The 20,600-nt window shown below is 49.3% G+C and overlaps 1 protein-coding gene and 1 non-coding gene across 3 annotated transcripts in view; one reads left to right on the top strand and one right to left on the bottom strand.

Moving 5' to 3' along the window:
- dnmbp (dynamin binding protein) overlaps positions 1-20,600 on the bottom strand; it is a 62,435-nt gene that overhangs the window by 23,621 nt on the left and 18,214 nt on the right. For both annotated transcript variants that reach the window (XM_078223041.1, XM_078223040.1), the window contains exons 2-4: positions 3,267-3,454; positions 1,480-1,579; positions 177-324 (exon numbers count right to left, since the gene is read on the bottom strand). In XM_078223041.1, coding sequence (XP_078079167.1) covers positions 177-324; positions 1,480-1,579; positions 3,267-3,454 — 436 coding nt within the window. The remainder of the gene's footprint in view (positions 1-176; positions 325-1,479; positions 1,580-3,266; positions 3,455-20,600) is intronic.
- LOC144501015 (U2 spliceosomal RNA) lies at positions 3,756-3,937 on the top strand. Its single transcript, XR_013499028.1, has one exon. It is a non-coding gene; the product is annotated as a U2 spliceosomal RNA (small nuclear RNA).

Here is a 20,600-nt window from a genome sequence, read left to right as displayed (position 1 = left end):
TGAGGTGATGAAAAGTGCTACATAAATGCAAGTCTTCATTTACCTCCATATTAGTAACGGCACTCAAAAGGAATTTGTTGACTATGAGGCAGTCAGAACATGTGGCAACATGCTACAAACCCTCCACAAACATCTACTCCCTTTCTAATTTAAATTGTCGCTTGTTCCCGTCTTACCGGAGGTGTTCCAGGCAGGCATTGACATGTCCCTGAATCTCTTTATCCTTCTCGTAAATCTCCAAGAGGGCGATGGCCTCCTCGTGGTTTTGACAGTAAATGTTGTACATGTCTTCCAGCTCACTCCTGAAGGAAAGGAACACGTGACCTGCACAGGGCGGGAAAGAGCAAAGACCCCTTCGTCAAGCTGGTGGCTTGGGTGTTTCTACATTTCATCCATGAATGGTGATGAATGAAGAGAATCACTCCAACATCAAAGCCTCTAGTTTAGAACACTGAAAAGTTTACGCGAGAGTCTTGATGAAAAGAGAGACGTGCTGTCGAAGCTTTTCATCCTGCACTCATCAGGACAAACACAAGAACACCAAATTTCAAAAGGACAATTTAGACTACAGGAATAAAGGATGCTGATTGGCTGGCAAGTTGACTCTGCTTGGCCTAATTGTGTGGTCGGCAGATTGTTTTTGGAGCAAAGTCTCTGTATGAATTTTTGTGCAGTGTGATGCCGGCTCTGTACATTGTATGTCACAGAAACTAGAAGCAGGAGGAGGCCATTCGGCCCTTTGAGCCTGCTGCACCATTCATTTTGATCATGGCTGATCATCAAATTCAATAACCTGATCCCCCCTTCAAGTGATGGGCTGATTGAAACAAGCAACATGTCCCTTCAATTGTTTGTAATAGGCAGGGTCCAGCCTGCACTCCCAAAACATCTACTGGCCTTTGACAAGGTGCAAAAATGTCCAGAGGGGCAATTTTTTCATTCAGAGGGTAGTGTGTGTGTCTGGAACAAGCTGCCAGAGGTAGTACAGGCAGGTACAATTTTGTCCTTTAAAAAGAGTGTAGACAGTTACATGGGTAAGATGGGTATAGAGGGATATGGGCCAAACGCGGGCAATTGGGAGTGGCTTATGGTAAAAACTGGGCGGCATGGACAAGATGGGCCGAACGGCCTGTTTCCATGCTGTAAACCTCGATGACTCTGGTGTGGGTTGCGGGAGAGACCTGAACAACATGAAAATGAAAGGGTAATGTCAGGAATTCTGGAACTTTCTCCCTCAAAGAGCTGCTGATGCTGGGGTCAACTGAACATTTCAGATCTGAGGGAGTTATATCTTGTTGGCTGGGGATATTAAGGGTTATGGTGGAGGGATGAAAATTCCATCCGGAAAATCACATGACGTCAGTGAATAACCTCCTTCTGTTCCAAGGTGAGTTGCCTTGGGGAGGGAGGGAGTCACATCCTTGACCCCATGCAGTCACGGCTATGAGTAGGTTGTTTTGAAGTGAATCGAGACCGTACCGATACTGTCCGTGTATTCCAGTTCACCGAGCAGTCGTTTGGAAACTTCGATCACCGTGTGGATGTTTCCAAAGAGGGCGTCACAATCCACCTGCTGTAACTGAGAACAGGTGAAAACCGTTAATCTGGGCAGGATGGCCACGCTCTGCCCTCCCTCCACGCCCATCACTTCACCCCCCATTCTGTCATACACTGGGATGGAGCACCGCACTGCCAGGGGGTCAGTGCTGAGGGAGTGCCGCACTGTCAGAGGGTCAGTGCTGAGGGAGTGCCGCACTGTCAGAGGGTCAGTACTGAGGGAGTGCCGCACTGTCAGAGGGTCAGTGCTGAGGGAGTGCCGCACTGTCAGAGGGTCAGTACTGAGGGAGTGCCGCACTGTCAGAGGGTCAGTACTGAGGGAGTGCCGCACTGTCAGAGGGTCAGTGCTGAGGGAGTGCTGCACTGTCAGAGGGTCAGTACTGAGGGAATGCTACACTGTCAGAGGGTCAGTACTGAGGGAGTGCTGCACTGTCAGAGGGTCAGTGCTGAGAGAGTGCTGCACTGTCGGAGGGTCAGTACTGAGGGAGTGCCGCACTGTCAGAGGGTCAGTACTGAGGGAGTGCCGCACTGTCAGAAGGTCAGTGGTGAGGGAGTGCCGCACTGTCAGAGGGTCAGTACTGAGGGAGTGCCGCACTGTCAGAGGGTCAGTGCTGAGGGAGTGCCGCACTGTCAGGGGGTCAGTGCTGAGGGAGTGCTGCACTGTCAGAGGGTCAGTGCTGAGGGAGTGCTGCACTGTAGCTGATGCCTGGGGTTGAGAATTGGGGATTGGGAAGGGGGTAGATGGGAGTGGGGAATGTTGCCCCTCTCCCCTGGCTCAGGGATGGTGAGGGATGTCTGTGGCCTTATCCAGTTGCACTGTCCTCAACCCAGCTCAAACCCACACTTCCCTTTTTTCTCTTTATTCTTTCGCAGGCTATGGGTGTCGCTGGCTAGGCCAGGATTTATTGCCCATCCCTAATTGCCCTGGAGGTGGTGTTACTGAGCTGTCTTCTTGAACCACTGCAATCTGTGTGGTGTAGGTACACCCACAGTGCTGTTAGGGAGCGAGTTCCAGGATTTGACTCAGCAGCTGCGAAGGAATGGCGATATATTTCCAAGTCAGGATGGTGAATGACTTGGAGGGGAACCTCCAGGTGGCAATGCTCCCATGTGTCGACTGCCTTTGTCTTTCCAGATGGCAGTGGTATTGGAAGGTGCTGTCTCAGGAGCCTTGGTGAGTTGCTGCAGTGCATCTTGTCGATGGTACACACGGCTGTCAGTCTGCGTTCATGTAGAATCTCTACAGTGCAGAAGGAGGCCATTCGGCCCATCGGGTTTGCAAGAGCTCTCTGACAGAGTATGTTACCTAGGCCCACTCACCCCGCCCTGTCCCTGTAATGCCACACATTTGCCATGGCCAATCAACCTAACCAGCGCGTCTTTTGGAGTGTGGGAGGAAACTGGAGCACCCGGAGGAAACCCACGCAGACACGGCGAGAACGTGCAGACTCCACACAGACAGTGACCTGAGAAGGGAATTGAATCCAGGTCCCTGGCCCCGTGAGACAGCTGTGCTAAGCATGCTATTGTGATGGATAGGATGGTGTTGAGCTTGAGTGTCGTTGGAGCCATGTCCATCCAGGACCACGTTCCCTCTTGAATGTTGATTCACGGGCAAGGCTGAGTGAGTATTGAGCTGCACCCTCCCCCTCACCAAGGACCTACCTCCCCCCCTCCCCCCCCCCACTGCCCGTTCCCCCGTCTCCCACCTGTTTATTCTGTAGCGGGATCAGCACTTTGTCCACACACATCTCCAGGTCCTTAATGTAATCCGCCTCCGTCTGTAGCAACTCCTCAATGACCTTTGCCCTCTTCTCCATCATCTTCTGCTCGGGGTTCTCTGCTGTGATTGGTGATGGCTCCAGGGGCGTGTGGTCAGTAGATAAAACAGTCATGTCTAGAAAGGGTTAAAGAGAAAATCCAGCAGAGGTTAGTGAACAGTGCTAATCTCACATCAAGAGAACGGAGGACGTTCTTCCCCCAGAGTCCCACACTTCCAAATTCCCACTTTTATGTTCAACGCCCAACCCCTGCCTCTCTCAACCACCAGAACAGCCAACTTTTACAGATGCACCACAGAAAGCATTCTTTCTGGTTGCATCACAGCTTGGTATGGCTCCTGCTCTGCCCAAGACCGCAAGGAACTACAAAGGGTTGTGAATGTGGCCCAATCCATCACACAAACCAGCCTCCCATCCATCGCTTCTCGGCCTTTTGGCTAAGATCAAGTGTAGTATGGATCGCCTGCACTTGGTTGAGGTCATTAGGTTACACTGAAGCTTCATGTGTTTCATATGAAGCAATTTTTAAAAGCGGCATCTCGGCCTTTTGGCTAAGATGCAAATGAGCCCAAGGCTTGGAGGAGGATCCTCCCCCTTCTCCAATCAGCTTGGCTCATGTAGATCAGGCCCAGGACAGGGTAATTTGGTCGCATGCCCTGTCTTGTCAGCCTGGATCTGAAATGTCTCAACTTGTTGAGACTCTGAATTGGATTTGATTTGATTGAATTGGAAAAGTATTAAAAAAAACTGACTCTGTCTACACTTCCCGCTGCCTGGGCAAAGCAGCCAGCATAATTAAGGACCCCATGCACCCCAGACATTCTCTCTTCCACCTTCTTCCTTCGGGAAAAAGGTACAAAAGTCTGAGGTCATGTACCAACCGACTCAAGAACAGCTTCTTCCCTGCTGCTGTCAGAGCTCTGAATGGACCGACCTTGCATTAAGCTGATTTTTCTCAATACCCTAGCTATGACTGTAACACTACATTCTGCACTCTCTCCTTTCCTCCTCTATGAACAGTATGCTTTGTCTTTAGAGCACGCAAGAAACAATACTTTTCACTGTATACGAATACATGTGACAATAATAAATCAAATCAAATCAAAAATCAAAGCCAATGAAGTCTTTAAGTGTCGTCACTGGTGGAATTAGGAAACTCATAATTAATTTGTGCACAGGAAGATCCCATATACAGCAGTGTGTTAATGACAGGATCACCTGTTTCTCGTGCTGTTGATTGAAGGATAAATATTGGCCAGGTCACCAGGCCGTGTCTCTGTGAAACTATCTTCCTCAACACGTGGTGGAAACTTTGAATATTTTGAAGGCTGAGCTCGATAGATTCTCGATTAACGGGGGAGTGAATGTTTATCGGGGGATCGGCAGGAATGTGGGATTGAGTTTACAATCAGATCAGCCGCGATCTTATTGAATGGCAGAGCAGGCTCGAGGGGCCGAGTGGCCTCCTACTCCCCAGTGCCACGGGGTCTTTCACACCGAGAGGGCGGCGTTCCCTCAGTGCCGCCTTGGGAATGTCAACCTGGATTCTTGTGCCAAGCCCGGAAGTGGAAACTGAAACCTTGTGTCTTGGAGGCTAGAACGCTGCCAACTAGGCCACAACTGAGAGCATCTGAGACACCTCCTCAGGCTGCACGGCCCCCGAGATCTCCACACCTCTGACCGTTGCCCACACATTTCCTCATCCATTGTTATGTCCGATTAAACATTGAATTAATGAGTATCTGCTGAGGGTCAGACTCTGAGTTAACTTTGTGGTCTCATTCTCATTGGCTGCTGCGTTCGAACGCAGCCGAGAGTCACTGCGGTTACTTCAGAAATGTAAAGTGTTTTGGCAAATCCTGACAGTATGAATGCATGCGCGAGAGAAATGCGAAGCTTTGTCTCACTTTGTGACTTAATTACCAGCTGCTTTTATGTCCAGGGTTTCTAGAATCTTCCATCAAAGTAAAAAACCGCAAGCGGGATCTCGAGGTGTAATTGATCAGCGTGGGGGTGGGGGAAGGTAACTCCGTATTCGGTTCATGATCTGTAAGTGGTTGTACTCAGATCCCCGACGCTGGAGTTCCAGCGAAGAGCTATAAGTCATGGCCAAAATAACCCGGGAGGCCGGATCCTCGGAAAGAGGGTCGTTGCAGCTGGTGTGTCTGTCCCGAACACTCCGGCTATCCCAGCTGGAATGTGCCCAGCTGTGGGTACACTGTGCTCAGAGTCAGGATCAGCAGCGAGGGCCACCACAGTTGAATGTCCTGCCAAAACTAGTGTTGATCCTCTGGAAGAGGTCTCAGGCCAAACGGCATTCACGAAAGAGATCATAGAATCCCTACAGTGCAGGAGGCCATTTGGTCCATCGAGTCTGTACTGACCACAATCCCACCCAGGCCCTATTCCTGTAACCCCACATATTTACCCTGCTAACACCCCAACACTAGGGTCAATTTAGCATGGCCAATCCAACTAACCCGCACATATTTGGAGTGTGGGAAGAAACCGGAGCACCCGGAGGAAACCCACGCAGACACAGGGAGAACGAGCAAACTCCACACAGTCACCCAAGGCCAGAATTGAACCCGGGTCCCTGGCGCTGTGAGGCAGCAGCGCTAACCACCGTGCTGTGTCTGATACTGTCAGGATTTGCCAAAACACTTTACATTTCTGAAGTACCGCAGTGACTCTCGGCTCTGTTCGAACACAGCAGCCAATGAGAGTGAGACCACAAAGTTAACTCTGAGTCTGACCCTCAGCAGATGCTCATTAATTCAATGTTTAATCGGAAATTCGGGGGTGAAGGGAGAGGCAGAGGAGAAACGGGGGGCGGTGGGGGGGTGATGTGAGGGGGCAGACAGAGAGAATAAAGGAGTAGAACAGACAAAGCAAAGAGATGGATTTTGAAAAGGAGGGAGAAAGAAACAGAGAGAGAGAGAAAGAAAGAGAGAGGGGATGAAATAGAAGACAAACAGTTCCAGGTGGTCACGAGCAGAGACCAGACTGCGCACACACAGCAATCTGCCAGAGTCTGCTCACTCACTCAACTCAGAGACATTTCTATCCCAATGTCCCCTCTTCAAATCTCGTCAATCCCCCTGCAGAACGGACTCAGCCCCCAAACTCAGAGACCGTCAAACCCCGTACCAATCTTCCTCTGCACAGCCTGTAACCTCCTGTTGAAGGGAAGTCCCGTGGCTATTGCTGTAACTTGAAAGAAATACAACAGAAGATGCAGCGATTTTAAACTGAATCACAGGACACCAATCCTTCAGCAGATTAAGTCCCATGAACCATATGTCAGCGTCTAATCCTGTTACCACCCGCAAGTCACACAAGGCCCCTCAATCCACAGTGAGGAGTGGACCTCACTCCGGGCTCCCAGCGAGGAGTGGACCTCACTCCGGGCTCCCAGCGAGGAGTGGACCTCACTCCGGGCTCCCAGCGAGGAGTGGACCTCACTCCGGGCTCCCAGCGAGGAGTGTAACTCGCTCCCGGCTCACAGGGAGGAGTGTAACTCACTCCCGGCTCACAGGGAGGAGTGTAACTCACTCCCAGCTCACAGGGAGGAGTGTAACTCGCTCCCAGCTCACAGGGAGGAGTGTAACTCGCTCCCGGCTCACAGGGAGGAGTGTAACTCGCTCCCAGCTCACAGGGAGGAGTGTAACTCACTCCCAGCTCACAGGGAGGAGTGTAACTCGCTCCCAGCTCACAGGGAGGAGTGTAACTCGCTCCCGGCTCACAGGGAGGAGTGTAACTCACTCCCGGCTCACAGCGAGGAGTGTAACTCACTCCCGGCTCACAGGGAGGAGTGTAACTCACTCCCGGCTCACAGCGAGAAGTGTAACTCACTCCCGGCTCACAGCGAGAAGTGTAACTCACTCCCGGCTCACAGGGAGGAGTGTAACTCACTCCCGGCTCACAGGGAGGAGTGTAACTCACTCCCGGCTCACAGGGAGGAGTGTAACTCGCTCCCGGCTCACAGGGAGGAGTGTAACTCACTCCCGGCTCACAGGGAGGAGTGTAACTCACTCCCGGCTCACAGGGAGGAGTGTAACTCACTCCCGGCTCACAGGGAGGAGTGTAACTCGCTCCCGGCTCACTTCCAGACATCCTGTCTTCCCATCGGCTGTAAAGCAGCCGGCATAATTAAGGACCCCACGCTCCCTGGACATTCTCTCTTCCACCTTCTCCCTTCGGGAAAAAGATACAAAAGTCTGAGGTCACGTACCAACCGACTCAAGAACAGCTTCTTCCCTGCTGCTGTCAGACTTTTGAATGGACCTACCTCGCATTAAGTTGATCTTTCTCTACACCCTAGCTATGACTGTAACACTACATTCTGCACACTCTCCTTTCCTTCTCTATGAACGGTATGCTTTGTCTGTATAGCGCGCAAGAAACAATACTTTTCACTGTATGTTAATACAGGTGACAATAATAAATCAAATCTAATCTAAATCGAAAGCCCCTTAGTTTACTCACAGTCAGAGTGATGGAAAGCGCCATAGACAGTGCTTTCCGTGGAGCTGACACGGCGATTCGAGCCACTGCCATGGTTCAGTGGGTAACAGCCCTCACCTCACCGAGTCTGGAGGTGGTGGGTTCAAACCCCACTCCAGAGAGCTGACCACGTCAGCTGGTCTGGCATGTTCGAGTGGGAGGAACGCACAATCGATGTTCCCCGTCAGGGATCTGAAGGGTTACAGAGGCAAGGATTCTGGATGAAATCACAGTATCGATCACTGCCACAGAAAGTAGCGGTGGCCAAAACATTGTGTGATTTCAAGAAGGAATTGGATACAAGCTGTTGGGGGTTAAAGGGAGCAAGGGGTAGGGATGGGAGAGGGGTGGACTCAGGATGTTGAATTTGAAGATCAGCTGTGATCATAATGAATGGCAGAGTAGGCTCAAAGGGCCGAATGGCCTCCTCCTGCTTCTAGATTCTACGATCAGCTGTGACCTTTAAAACCAAGGCCTGGTCCATTCTCTCAGGTCGACATAAAAGATGCCTTGAAACTGCGCGAAGAGAAACAGAGGAGCTCCCTGTGTTCTGGCCAATCACAAAAACGGATTACTTGGTTATTATCACAAGTTTGTGGGATCTTGCTGTGCACAAATTGGCCGCTGTGTTTTGTACAGTACAACAGTGACAACAATTTAAAAGCATCTCACTGGCTGTAAAGCTTTTTGAGATGTCTGGTAGCTGTAAAATGTACGATATAAATGCAAGTCTTTTCTAACCGCACAGAATAGCAGAACAGGTTCGAAGGGCTGAATGGCCTCCTCCTGTTTCCACATCAGCATACTGTAGAACTCAACAAGTTCTCCTTTGTTTTCTGCAGCTGTTGAATCTCAAACGGTCCCGAGATTCCACAGCACAGTGCTGGTGAACTCACTCCTGCTGTATCACCGTGTATTAGTGATGAACCCCAGTATCAGTAACTAATGGAGCGCTCCTTGTGGGAATTCATCCCACCAAGGAACAAGCCAGCAGCTGCCTGGCTATAGTCCTGAAGACTTGTGTTCCAGAACTTGCCGCTCCCCTAGCCAAGCTGTTCCAGTACAGCTACAACACTGGCATCTACCCGGCAATATGGGACATTGCCCAGTTATGTCCTATACACAAGAAACAGGACAAATCCAACCCAGCCAATTACCACCCCATCAATCTACCAGCACCTACTCAGCAATAACCCACTCAGTGACGCCCAATTCGCCAGGGTCACTCAGCTCCTGACCTCATTACAGCCTTGGTTCAAACATGGAATTTAGAAGAACGAGGGGAGATCAAATTGAGGTCTACAAGATGATAAAAGGTATGGATAAAGTAGACGTGGAGCGGATGCTTCCTCTTGTGGGGCATTCTAGGACGAGAGGTCACAGTCTTAGGATAAGGGGTAGAAAGTTTAAAACAGAGTTGAGGAGAAACTACTTCTCCCAAAGGGTTGTGAATCTGTGGCATTCGCTACCCCAAAGTGGTAATGGGGTCGAAGGGTTATGGGAAGAAGGTAGCAAAGTGGGGATGAGGAGCATATCAGCCATGATCGAATGGTGTAGCAGACTTGATGGGCCGAATGGACTAATTCTGCTCCTATATCTTATGAACCTCTGAAAAGAGCTGAATTCCAGAGGTGAGGTGAGAGTGATTGTCCTTGACATCAAGGCTGCATTCGATCAAATGTGGCATCAAGGAGCCCTAACAAAACTGGAGTCAATGGGAATCAGGGGAAAAACCTCTGCTGGTTGGAGTCATATCTGGCACAAAAAAAGATGGTTGCGGTGATTGGAGGTCAATCATCTAAGCTCCAGAACATCACTGCAGGAGTTCCTCAGGGTAGTGTCTGAGGCCCAACCACCTTCAGCTGTTTCATCAATTAACTTTCTTCCATCATAAGATCAGAATTGGAGATGTTTGCTGATGATGGCACAATTTTCAGCCACATTCGCAACTCCTCGGATACTGAAGTGGTCCATGCCCAAATGCAGCAAGACCTGGACAATATCCAGGCTTGGGGCAGACAATGGCAAGTAACATTCACGCCACACAAGTGCCAGGCAATGACCATCTCCAATAAGAGAGAATCTAACCATCTCCCCTTACAATCAATGGTATTATCATTGCTGAATCCCACACTATCAACATCCTGGGGGGGTTATTATTGATCGGAGACTGAACTGGACTAGCGATATAAATACTGTGGCTACCAGAGCAGGTCAAAGGCTAGGAATCCTGCAGCGAGTAACTCAGCTCCTGATTCCCCAAAGCTTGTCCACCATCGACAAGGCACAAGTCAGGTGCGGGATGGAATACTCCCCACTTGCCTGGATGGGTGCAGCTTGCTGTGCTGGCACTATATAAATGCACACTTGTTGTTGTTGCAATACCAATCTGTGAGAACAGCAGAGAATGGGGATCGAAGCTATACCTGAGGGAGTGGCGCCCAAACAAAAACAGGTTAAGACTTGGTTTCCTCCCCTTGGGGACTAATGGAACCTGTTCCACAGGAAGCGTCTCTTTCTGGAGGACAGGGTGGGTGTGCAGAGGAAGGCAAGTGTGAAGCAAGGCGAGGAGTGGGTGGCATTGGGAATGTGCACTCACACCCGCTGCCAGTTTAGACGTACAGCGGGTACGAGCCTGCCTATTGCTGCCGGGCTGATTGAGGAGACGAAGGGGTTTAAAACTGCTCCCCCTTTGAAACCACAATCTGGGAGAGAAATACTTGGAAACACGAGATCTCTCCCCTCACTGGGACATTTTACAGCACAGAAACAGGCCATCTCGCTGCAGTTTATACTCCACACAAACCACTCCCCATCATAGACTTGATCACAGCCCATCAACAAATCAGCTCATCATCACAACCCAGTCCAACGCCAGCATCTCCACCTCATCGACAGATCAACAACGTGTGTTAATAACGCAGAATAGTTACAGTGCAGAAGGAGGCCATTCAGCCCACTGTGTCTGCTGGCTCTCCAAAAGAACAAAGAAAATTACAGCACAGCGACAGGCCCTGCAGCCCACCAAGCCTGCACCAAAACAATTCACCCAGTGTCACTCTCCTGCCTTCTCCCCGTAATCCTTGCACACTCTCCATTTTTGATAACAATCCAACAGTCTACCTCACGCTCTCAGACTGTATGTTCCAGAGCCTAACCACTCGCTGTGTGAATCTATCTCCAATCACACTCTCAGACTGTATGTTCCAGAGCCTCACCACTCGCTGTGTGAATCTGTCTCCACCACACTCTCCGACTGTATGTTCCAGATCCTAACCACTCACTGTGTGAGAAAGTTTGAACTCATGTCACCATTGCTTCTTTTACCAATCACAATCTGTGCCTCTCTTGTTCTCGATCCCTCCACCAATGGGCAGCACGGTGGCACAGTGGTTAACACTGTTGCCTCGCAGCGCCAGGGACCCGGGTTCAATTCTGGCCACGGGTGACTATCTATGTGGAGTTTGCACGTTCTCCCCGTGTCGGCGTGGATTTCCTCCGGGTGCTCCGGTTTCCTCCAACTGTCCAAAGATGTGCGGATTAGGTCGATTGGCCATGCTAAATTGACCCTTAGTATCAGGGGGACTAGCTAGGGTAAATCAATGGGGTTGTGGGGATAAGGCCTAGGTGGGATTGTGGTCGGTGCAGACTCGATGGGCCAAATGGCCTCCTTCTGCACCCTATGAACACAATGGGAACAGCTTCTTGCTATCTACTCTGTCCAGACCTTGATGGTTCTGCACACTTCTATCAAATCCTCTCTTTATCCAATGAAAACACTCCTAACTTTGCCACTCTATCCACATAACTGAATTTCCTCATCCCTGGAATCATTGTTGTGATTCTTTTCTGCATCCACACTGTATTAAAATCTCTCAAGATGCTTCACAGGGGCATAGTAAAGCATAACATGGCAACGAGCCACATAACAAAACAAAGACCAAGGTTTGGTTCAGGAGAAAGGTTTTAAGGAGCAGCGGGGCGGAGAGAATTCCAGGATTTAGGATACAGGCAACTGAAGGCCAATGGTGGAGTGATAAAAATTCGGGATATTCAAGAGACTGGGATTGGAGAAGTGCAGACGTATCGGAGGGTTGTAGGGCTGGAGGAAGTTAGAGAGATAAGGAGGGGTTGAAAGACCACGAGGGATTGGAAAACAAGGATGCAACTTTTAAAAGAGGTGTTGCCAGACTGGGAGCCAGTGTGGGCCAGTGAGCCTGTACAGGATTGATAGGAAGACGGGATTTACTGTGAACTAGTGTACATGATGTGGAGATGCCGGCATTGGACTGGGGTAAGCACAGTACGAAGTCTCACACACAAGCCACAAGCTTTCGGAGCGCTGCCCCCTCATCAGGTGAGTGGGAGCTGTGTTCACAAACAGGGCATATAAAGACACAAACTCAATTTACAAGATAATGGTTGGAATGCGAGTCTTTACAGGTAATCAAGTCTTAAAGGTACAGACAATGTGAGTTGAGAGAGGGTTAAGCACAGGTTAAGAGATGTGTATTGTCTCCAGCCAGGACAGTTAGTGAGATTTTGCAAGCCAGGCAAGTCGTGGGGGTTACAGATAGTGTGACATGAACCCAAGATCCTGGTTGAGGCCGTCCTCATGTGTGCGGAACTTGGCTATCAGTTTCTGCTCAACAATTCTGCGTTGTCGTGTGTCGTGAAGGCCGCCTTGGAGAACACTTACCCGAAGATCAGAGGCTGAATGCCCGTGACTGCTGAAGTGTTCCCCAACAGAAAAAGAACTCTCCTGCCTGGTGATTGTCGAGTGGTGTTCAATCATCCGTTGTTGTAGCGTCTGCATGGTCTCCCCAATGTACCATGCCTCGGGACATCTTTCCTGCAGCATATCAGGTAGACAACGTTGGCCGAGTTGCAAGAGTAGGTACCGTGTACCTGGTAGATGGTGTTCTCATGTGAGATGATGGCATCTGTGTCGATGATCCGGCACGTCTTGCAGCGGTTGCTGTGGCAGGGTTGTGTGATGTCGTGGTCACTGTTCTCCTGAAGGCTGGCTAGTTTGCTGCGGACAATGGTCTGTTTGAGGTTGTGCGGTTGTTTGAAGGCAAGAAGTGGGGGTGTGGGGATGGCCTTGGCGAGATGTTCGTCTTCATCGATGACATGCCCATTCCCCCCTCTCCCACTTGTTTATTCTGTAGCGGGATCAGCACTTTGTCCACACACATCTCCAGGTCCTTAATGTAATCCGCCTCCGTCTGTAGCAACTCCTCAATGACCTTTGCCCTCTTCTCCATCATCTTCTGCTCGGGGTTCTCTGCTGTGATTGGTGATGGCTCCAGGGGCGTGTGGTCAGTAGATAAAACAGTCATGTCTAGCACCATAGAAAGCATTCTTTCTGGTTGTATCACAGCTTGGTATGGCTCCTGCTCTGCCCAAGACCACAAGGAACTACAAAAGGTCGTGAATGTAGCCCAATCCATCACGCAAACCAGCCTCCCATCCATTGACTCTGTCTACACTTCCCGCTGCCTCGGCGAAGCAGCCAGCATAATTAAGGACCCCACGCACCCCGGACACTCTCTCTTCCACCTTCTTCCGTCGGGAAGAAGATACAAAAGTCTGAGGTCACGTACCAACTGACTCAAGAACACCTTCTTCCCTGCTGCTGTAAAGACTTTTGAATGACCTGCCTTGCATTAAGTTGATCTTTCTCTACACCCTAGCTATGACTGTAACACTACATTCTGCACTCTCTCCTTTCCTTCTCTATGAACGGTATGCTTTGTCTGTATAGCGCGCAAGAAACAATACTTTTCACTGTATGTTAATACATGTGAAATAATAAATCAAATCACGGAGGCTAGTTCTAGATTCCACATTTATTAATTGAATGTTAGCCCAGCCAGGATGCCCATGAAGGAATTTGAACAAATTGAGTTCCACCAGCTTCTGTGATGGGATTTGAACCCATGTCCCCAGATAATTAGACTAGGACTCTGGATTATTAATCCAGTGTTGTTACCACTACACCACTGTGGTGATAAGTTCCATATTCTCACCAGTCTCTGGATAAAGATGTGATGAGTGCAGTTTATTGGGAGAGTTGGAGAGGGTGAGTGCAATGGAAGGCTTGGGGGGTGAGGGGAAAAGAGTATGAGGGGGAGGGAAGGGGAGCATTCATTGAAGGGGAGGGGAGTTGACAACCCTTCACCCTTGCCTTAGGTATTTGGATATTAAAGACTAATAGACTGGGCACTAAGATAAGGCAATCGGTGGAGGGGGTGGGGGGAGGGTGGGTGGGGGGGGGGTGGTGGTGGAATCATTGTTGGGGAGTTGACACTAAACTACATTCACTTGTTATTGAATATAATGGAGTTGGGATGTGGAGGGAAAGGCTGTTTGACAAAGAGCTGAGAATGACTTGTTGATTATTCCCAGTGTTTAACGGCCAGCTTTCTTTGAAAGGTGAGAATTGGAGAGGTTCCCTCTCCTCAGATCCTGTTCCCCTTCACTTCAAAACTGCCATCCTCACCCTCCTCCCCATCCCATTTCCAATATATTCAATAACAAGGAAACAAGCCTCGATTTCTCCCTCCTTGCCATAGAATCCCTACAGTGCAGAGAGAGGCCATTCGGCCCACTGAGTCTGCACCGACATAACATCTTACCCAGGCCCTATTCCTGTAACGCCATGTATTTACCCGACACGGTGGCACAGAGGTTAGCATTGCTGCCTCACAGCGCCAGGGATCCGGGTTCGATTCCCGGCTTGGGTCATTGTCTGTGCGGAGTCTGCACGTTCTCCCCGTGTCTGTGTGGGTTTCCTTCGGGTGTTCCGGTTTCCTCCCACAGTCTAAAGAGGTGCGGATTAGGTGGGTTGGCCATGCTAAATTGCCCCTTAGTGTCAGGGGGCCTAGCTAGGGTAAATGCATGATGTTATGGGGATAGAGCCTGGATGGGATTGTGGTCGGTGCAGACTCGATGGGCTGAATGGCCTCCTTCTGCACTGTAGGATTCTATGATACTAATCCCCTAACCTACATAACCTGGGACACTAAGGTGCAACTTAGCAAGCCCAATCCACCTATTTCTACACATCTTTTGGACTGTGGGAGGAAACCGGAGCACCCGGAAGAAATCCACGCAGACACGGGGAGAACGTGCAGACTTCACACAGACAGTGACCCGAGGCCAGAATTGAACCCGGGACTCTGGCACTGCAACAAGTCCTGTCCCTCGGTCACCCCTCTGACCCCCACTGGATCCCGGTTAAAGCAACAGGCCAATGTTAAAACTTCCATCCTTGTATTCAAATCTCGCCATGGCCTCTCCCCATCTGTGAGATGTCCAATCCTCCACTCCTCAGAGATATCATCACTCCTCTAACCCTGGCACTTGATCACCCACAACTTTAATTGCTCCACCATTGGTGGCCGGGCCTTTAGTTGTCTGGGCCCCAAACTGGTACCTGGTCTGATTAGCGAGTTTGCGGATGATACTAAGATTGCTGGAGTTGTGGATAGTGATGAAGATTGTCAGAGAAGAGTATAAAGAACAGAGTACAGCACAGGAACAGGCCCTTTGGCCCTCCAAGCCTGCGCCGATCATGATGCCTGCCTGAACTAAAACCATATGCACTTACAGAGTCCGTACCCTTCCATTCCCATCCTATTCATGTATTCATCTAATTGCCCCTTAAATGCCGCTATCGTACCTGCTCCCACCCCCTCCCCGGGCAGTGCATTCCAGACATTCACCACCCTCTGTGTAAAAAAGACTTCCCTCGCACATCTCCTCTAAACTTTTCCCCACGCACCTGAAACCTATGTCCCCCAGTACCTGACTTTTCTGCCCTAGGAAAGAGCATCTGACTATCCATCTGTCCATGCCACTCATATTGTTGTAAACCTCTATCAGGTCACCCCTCAATCTCAAAGAATAAAGAAAATTACAGCACAGGAACAGGCCCTTCGGCCCTCCAAGCCTGCACCCGACCATGCTGCCCAACTGAACTAAAGCCCCCTACCCTTCAGGGGACCACATCCCTCCATTCCCATCCTATTCATGTATTTGTCAAGACGCCCCTTAAAACTCACTACCGTAACTTGGAGTATTGCGTACAGTTCTGGTCGCCGCATTATAGGAAAGATGTGGAAGTGTTGGAAAGGGTGCAGAGGAGATTAACCAGGATGTTGCCTGGTATGGTGGGAAAATCGTATGAGGAAAGGCTGAGGGACTTGAGGTTGTTTTCGTTCGAGAGAAGAAGGTTAAGAGGTGACTTAATAGAGGCATACAAGATGATCAGAGGATTAGATAGTGGATAGTGAGAGCCTTTTTCTTTAGATGGTGATGGCTAACACGAGGGGACATAGCTTTAAATTGAGGGGTGAGAGATATAGGACAGATGTTGGAGGTAGGTTCTTTACTCAGAGAGTAGTAAGGGCGTGGAATGCCCTGCCTGCAGCAGTAGTGGACTCGTCAACATTAAGAGCATTCAAATGGTCATTGGATAAACATATGGATGATATTGGAATAGTGTAGGTTAGAGGGGCTTTAGATTGGTTTCACAGGTCGGCGCAACATCGAGGGCCGAAGGGCCTGTACTGCGCTGTAATGTTCTATGTTCTAATACAGCAGGATATAGATAGGCTGGAAAATTGGGCAGAGAAATGGCAGATGGAATTTAATCTGGACAATTGCGAGGTGATGCATTTTGGTGGATCCAATTCAGGTGGGAGCTATAAAATAAATGGCAGAACCATCAGGAGTATAGACACACAGAGAGAGAGATCTGGGAGCACAGAGAGATCTGGGAGTACAGGTCCACAGATCCTGAAAAGTGGCAGCACAGGTGGAAAAGGTGGTGAAGAAAGCATACGGCATGTTTGCCTTCATTGACTGGGGCATCGAGTATAAAAGTTGGCAAATTATGTTACAGTTGTACAAAACGTTGGTTAGGCCACATTTGGAATATTGTGTCCAATTCTGGTCACCACACTACCAGAGGGAGGCTTTAGAGGGAGTACAGAAAAGGTTTACCAGGATGCTGCCTGGTATTAGCTATGAGGAGAGATTGAATAAACTGGGGTTGTTCTCCCTGGAAAGACGGAGACTGAGGGGCGACCCGAGAGGTTATGAGGGGTACAGATAAGGTGAACAGTTGGAAGCTTTTTCCCCAGGGCAGAAATGACAATTACAAGGATGTGCAGATGCCGGCATTGGACTGGGGTGGACACAGTAAGAAGTTTCACAAAACAGGTTAAAGTCCAACAGGTTTATTTGGTATTATTTACAAGGGGGCATAAGTTCAAGGTAAGTGGGGGGGAAAGGAGATGTGTGGGGGAAGTTTATTTTGACACAGAGGGTGGTGGGGGCCTGGAATGTACTGCCAAGTGAGGTGGTTGAGGCAGACATGTTAGTGACATTTAAGACTTATCTGGATTGACACATGAACAGATGGGGAATAGAGGGATACAGGCGGTTGGTCCAGATAGGACAATGTGACCGGTGCAGGCTTGGTGGGGCCTGTTCCTGTGCTGCACTGTTCTTTGTTCGAACCCTGGAATTCCCCCCCATTACCTCACTCCCTTTAAGACTCTCCTCAAAATCTACCTTCTTGACTAAGCTTTTGGACACCTGCCCAAATAACTCCTTAAGTGGCTTCTATGAATCATCCTGGGACATGTTCTTGCACTGAAGTTGCTATGTAAATGCAAATTATTGTTGCTATCCTTTTCATCTGGGACCCTGACTCACAAAGGCGCCGAGTGCAAGCGGCAGCTCACACACACTCAGTACACACTCAGTATCCATGACAACAGCAGGCGGTTTCCCTCTTGTCTACCTTCACTGATACTCCTGTTGTCAGGGAGATTAACCACCTTGTGAGTCACTGAAACTGTAAACCAGTTCATTCTCCTCCTCCACAGAGATTGTTATTCTTAAGACGGCCTCCTTCCTCATTCTAACCTCACAGTTTCACTGTTCCCAGCCTCAGTAAGTGACGTGCGGCTGAGTCACACCCAGAGAAAAGGTCCAGCCTCCAGTCCCCAGGCCAGACTGCTTACAGCACTCAAACATCATCGACTCATCATAGAATCCCGACATTCAGCCCATCGAATCAGCACCGACTCTCCGACAGAGCATCTCACCCAACCCTATCCCCGCAACCCCACATAGCTACCCTGCTAATTCCCCTAATGGACACACCTTGGGACACTAAGGGGCAATTTAGCATGGCCAATCTACCTAACCCGCACATCTTTGGACTGCGGGAGGAAACCGGAGAAGCCGGAGGAAACCCATGCAGGCACGGGGAGAATGTGCAGACTCCGCACAGACAGTCATGCAAGGCTGGAATCAAACCTGGGTCCCTTGTGCTGTGAGACAGCAGTGCTAACCACTGTGCCACCCTATATCTCAGGGGATGAGACGCACGCACACACGCGAGAGAGAGAGAGAGAGAGAGAGAGAGGGGCCTTGCCAGAATTGACATTTTTGATCAATAATCACTGATTTCTACTCAACCATGTGCTTGTGTGAATGTGTACACAGGGGGGTGCTTGTGTGAGTGTGTGCACATGAGTATATGTGTGTGTGCGTGTGCACACACGGGAGTGGATAATGGGAATGGGCCAGGATTGTGAGGCTTGTCAGTGAGGTTTCCCAGTTGTTGGGAAACTGTTACTACTTCCTGAACAGTGGATTGTAACGGAACATTTGGAAAGTCAAAAGCAATCCATCAGAGTCAACATGGTTATATGAAGGGTAAATCATGTTTGACTAATTTTCTGAAGTCCTTCGAAGATGTAACAAGCCAAGTGGATAATGGGGATCCTATGGATGTTGAATATCTGGACTTCTAGGCATTTGGTAAGGTGACACACAGAAGGTAAGGTTACATGGGGTATGGGGTAATTTATTAGCTTGGAAAGAAGACTGGCTAACTGACAGAAGGCAGAATGTCGGGATAAATGGGTCTTTTTCTGGTTTGCAATATGTAACTCGTGAGGGGGGGGCCACAGGGTTTGGTCCTTGGGTCCCAGCTATTTACAATCTATATTAATGACTTGGATGCAGGGGTGGAATGTACTGTGGCCAAATTTGCAGGTGAGACTAAAATAGGTGGAATAGGAAGTTGCAACGAAGAAATAAAGTTACAAATGGATATAGATATGTTAGGTGAGAGGGCCAAAATTTAGCAGATGGAATTTAACGTGGATAATGTATGAGGTTATCCAATTTGGTCATAAAAATAGAAAAGGCAACTAAAAGGAGAGAGACTTCAAGCTGCTTTGGTGCAGAGGGATCTGGGTGTCCTTGTGCATGATTTGCAGAAAGTTAGTATGCAGGTGCAGCAGGTAATAAGGAAGGCAGATAGAATGTTGGCATTTATAGCGAATGGAATAGAATATAAAAGTGGGGAAATGTTATTGCACATTTTGGTCCCTTACTTGAGGAAGGATGTAAATGCATTCGAGGCAGTTCAGAGAAAGGTCACTCGGTTGATTCCAGGGATGAGTGACGTGCCTTATGAAGAGAGATTGAGCGGTTTGGGCTGATACTCACTGGAGTTTCGAAGAGTGAGGGGAGATCTAATGGAGGTATATAAGATGTTGAAGGGGATTGACAGGGTAGACAGAGAGCTGATGCTTCCCCTTGTTGGGCATTCTGGAACGAGAGGCCATAGTTTCAGGCTGGGGGAGTGGGGGGCAGATTTAAAAGAGAAATGAGAAGGAATTACTCCACTCAAAGGGTGGTGAATCTGTGGAATTCTCTACTCCAGAGTGCAGTGGACGCTGGAACACAAACAAATTTAAGGAGGAGATAGACAGGTTTTTAATCAGTAACAGGATGAAGGGTTGTTGAGAACGGCAGGAAGATGGAGATGAGGCTGAGATGAGATCAGCCATGATTGTATAGAATGGCAGAGCAGGTTCGAGGGGCTGAATGGCCTTTTCCTGGTTCTTCTGTTTTCTACAGTTCAATATCCCTTTGTTCTCAAAGACAACGTGTAGGCAGAAAGGAGGAATGGTTGTCCACAAATATGAAGTAGAGATTCCATACCCCTCCCCCATCTGCATGGCTCCACACCCTCCCTGTGCCCCCTCCCCGCACCCTCCCCCCCCACCCTGCTCTCTCCCCCTGTTATGACTAAACTCTGTATGCTCCAATCCCTCAATAAAATCAAACCTTCTAATGAGTCTGGCTATCATCCACCTTGTTCACAGAGATCGGTGTCCAGTCTGTACAGGCCCATTACCCACAGTGACACTGGAACAGAGAGTGCTGCAAGAACTCAGCAGGTCTGGCTGCCGGTATCTGCAGTAAGAGTTTGAACAACACCAGGTTAAAGTCCAACAGGTTTATTTGGTAGCAAATGCCATTAGCTTTCGGAGCGCTGCTCCTTCGTCAGATGGAGTGGGCAGATTTCGACTCCATCTGACGCAGGAGCAGCGCTCCGAAAGCAAATGGCATTTGCTACCAAATAAACCTGTTGGATTTTAACCTGGTGTTGTGAGACTTCTTACAGAGAAATGCTGCCAGACCTGTTGAGTATTTCCAGCGCTTTGTTTTTATTTCAGATCTCCGACCTCTGTGGTATTTTGCTGTTATTATTTCTCTCTGTGCCGTATCGTGTTGTTAGAGATCAAATCTGGCCAATGAGCTGCCTTCGAGCAAAGCACTTACCGAGTAGAATATATAACAAACACATTCATATAGATACTGAGGCTACAACAGCAAGTCACTCATCTCCTGACTCCCCAAAGCCTGTCCACCATC

The sequence above is a fragment of the Mustelus asterias genome, chromosome 11, assembly GCF_964213995.1.
Source record: "Mustelus asterias chromosome 11, sMusAst1.hap1.1, whole genome shotgun sequence".
NCBI lineage: Eukaryota > Metazoa > Chordata > Chondrichthyes > Carcharhiniformes > Triakidae > Mustelus > Mustelus asterias.
This window is presented reverse-complemented; position numbering and strand designations above follow the sequence as displayed.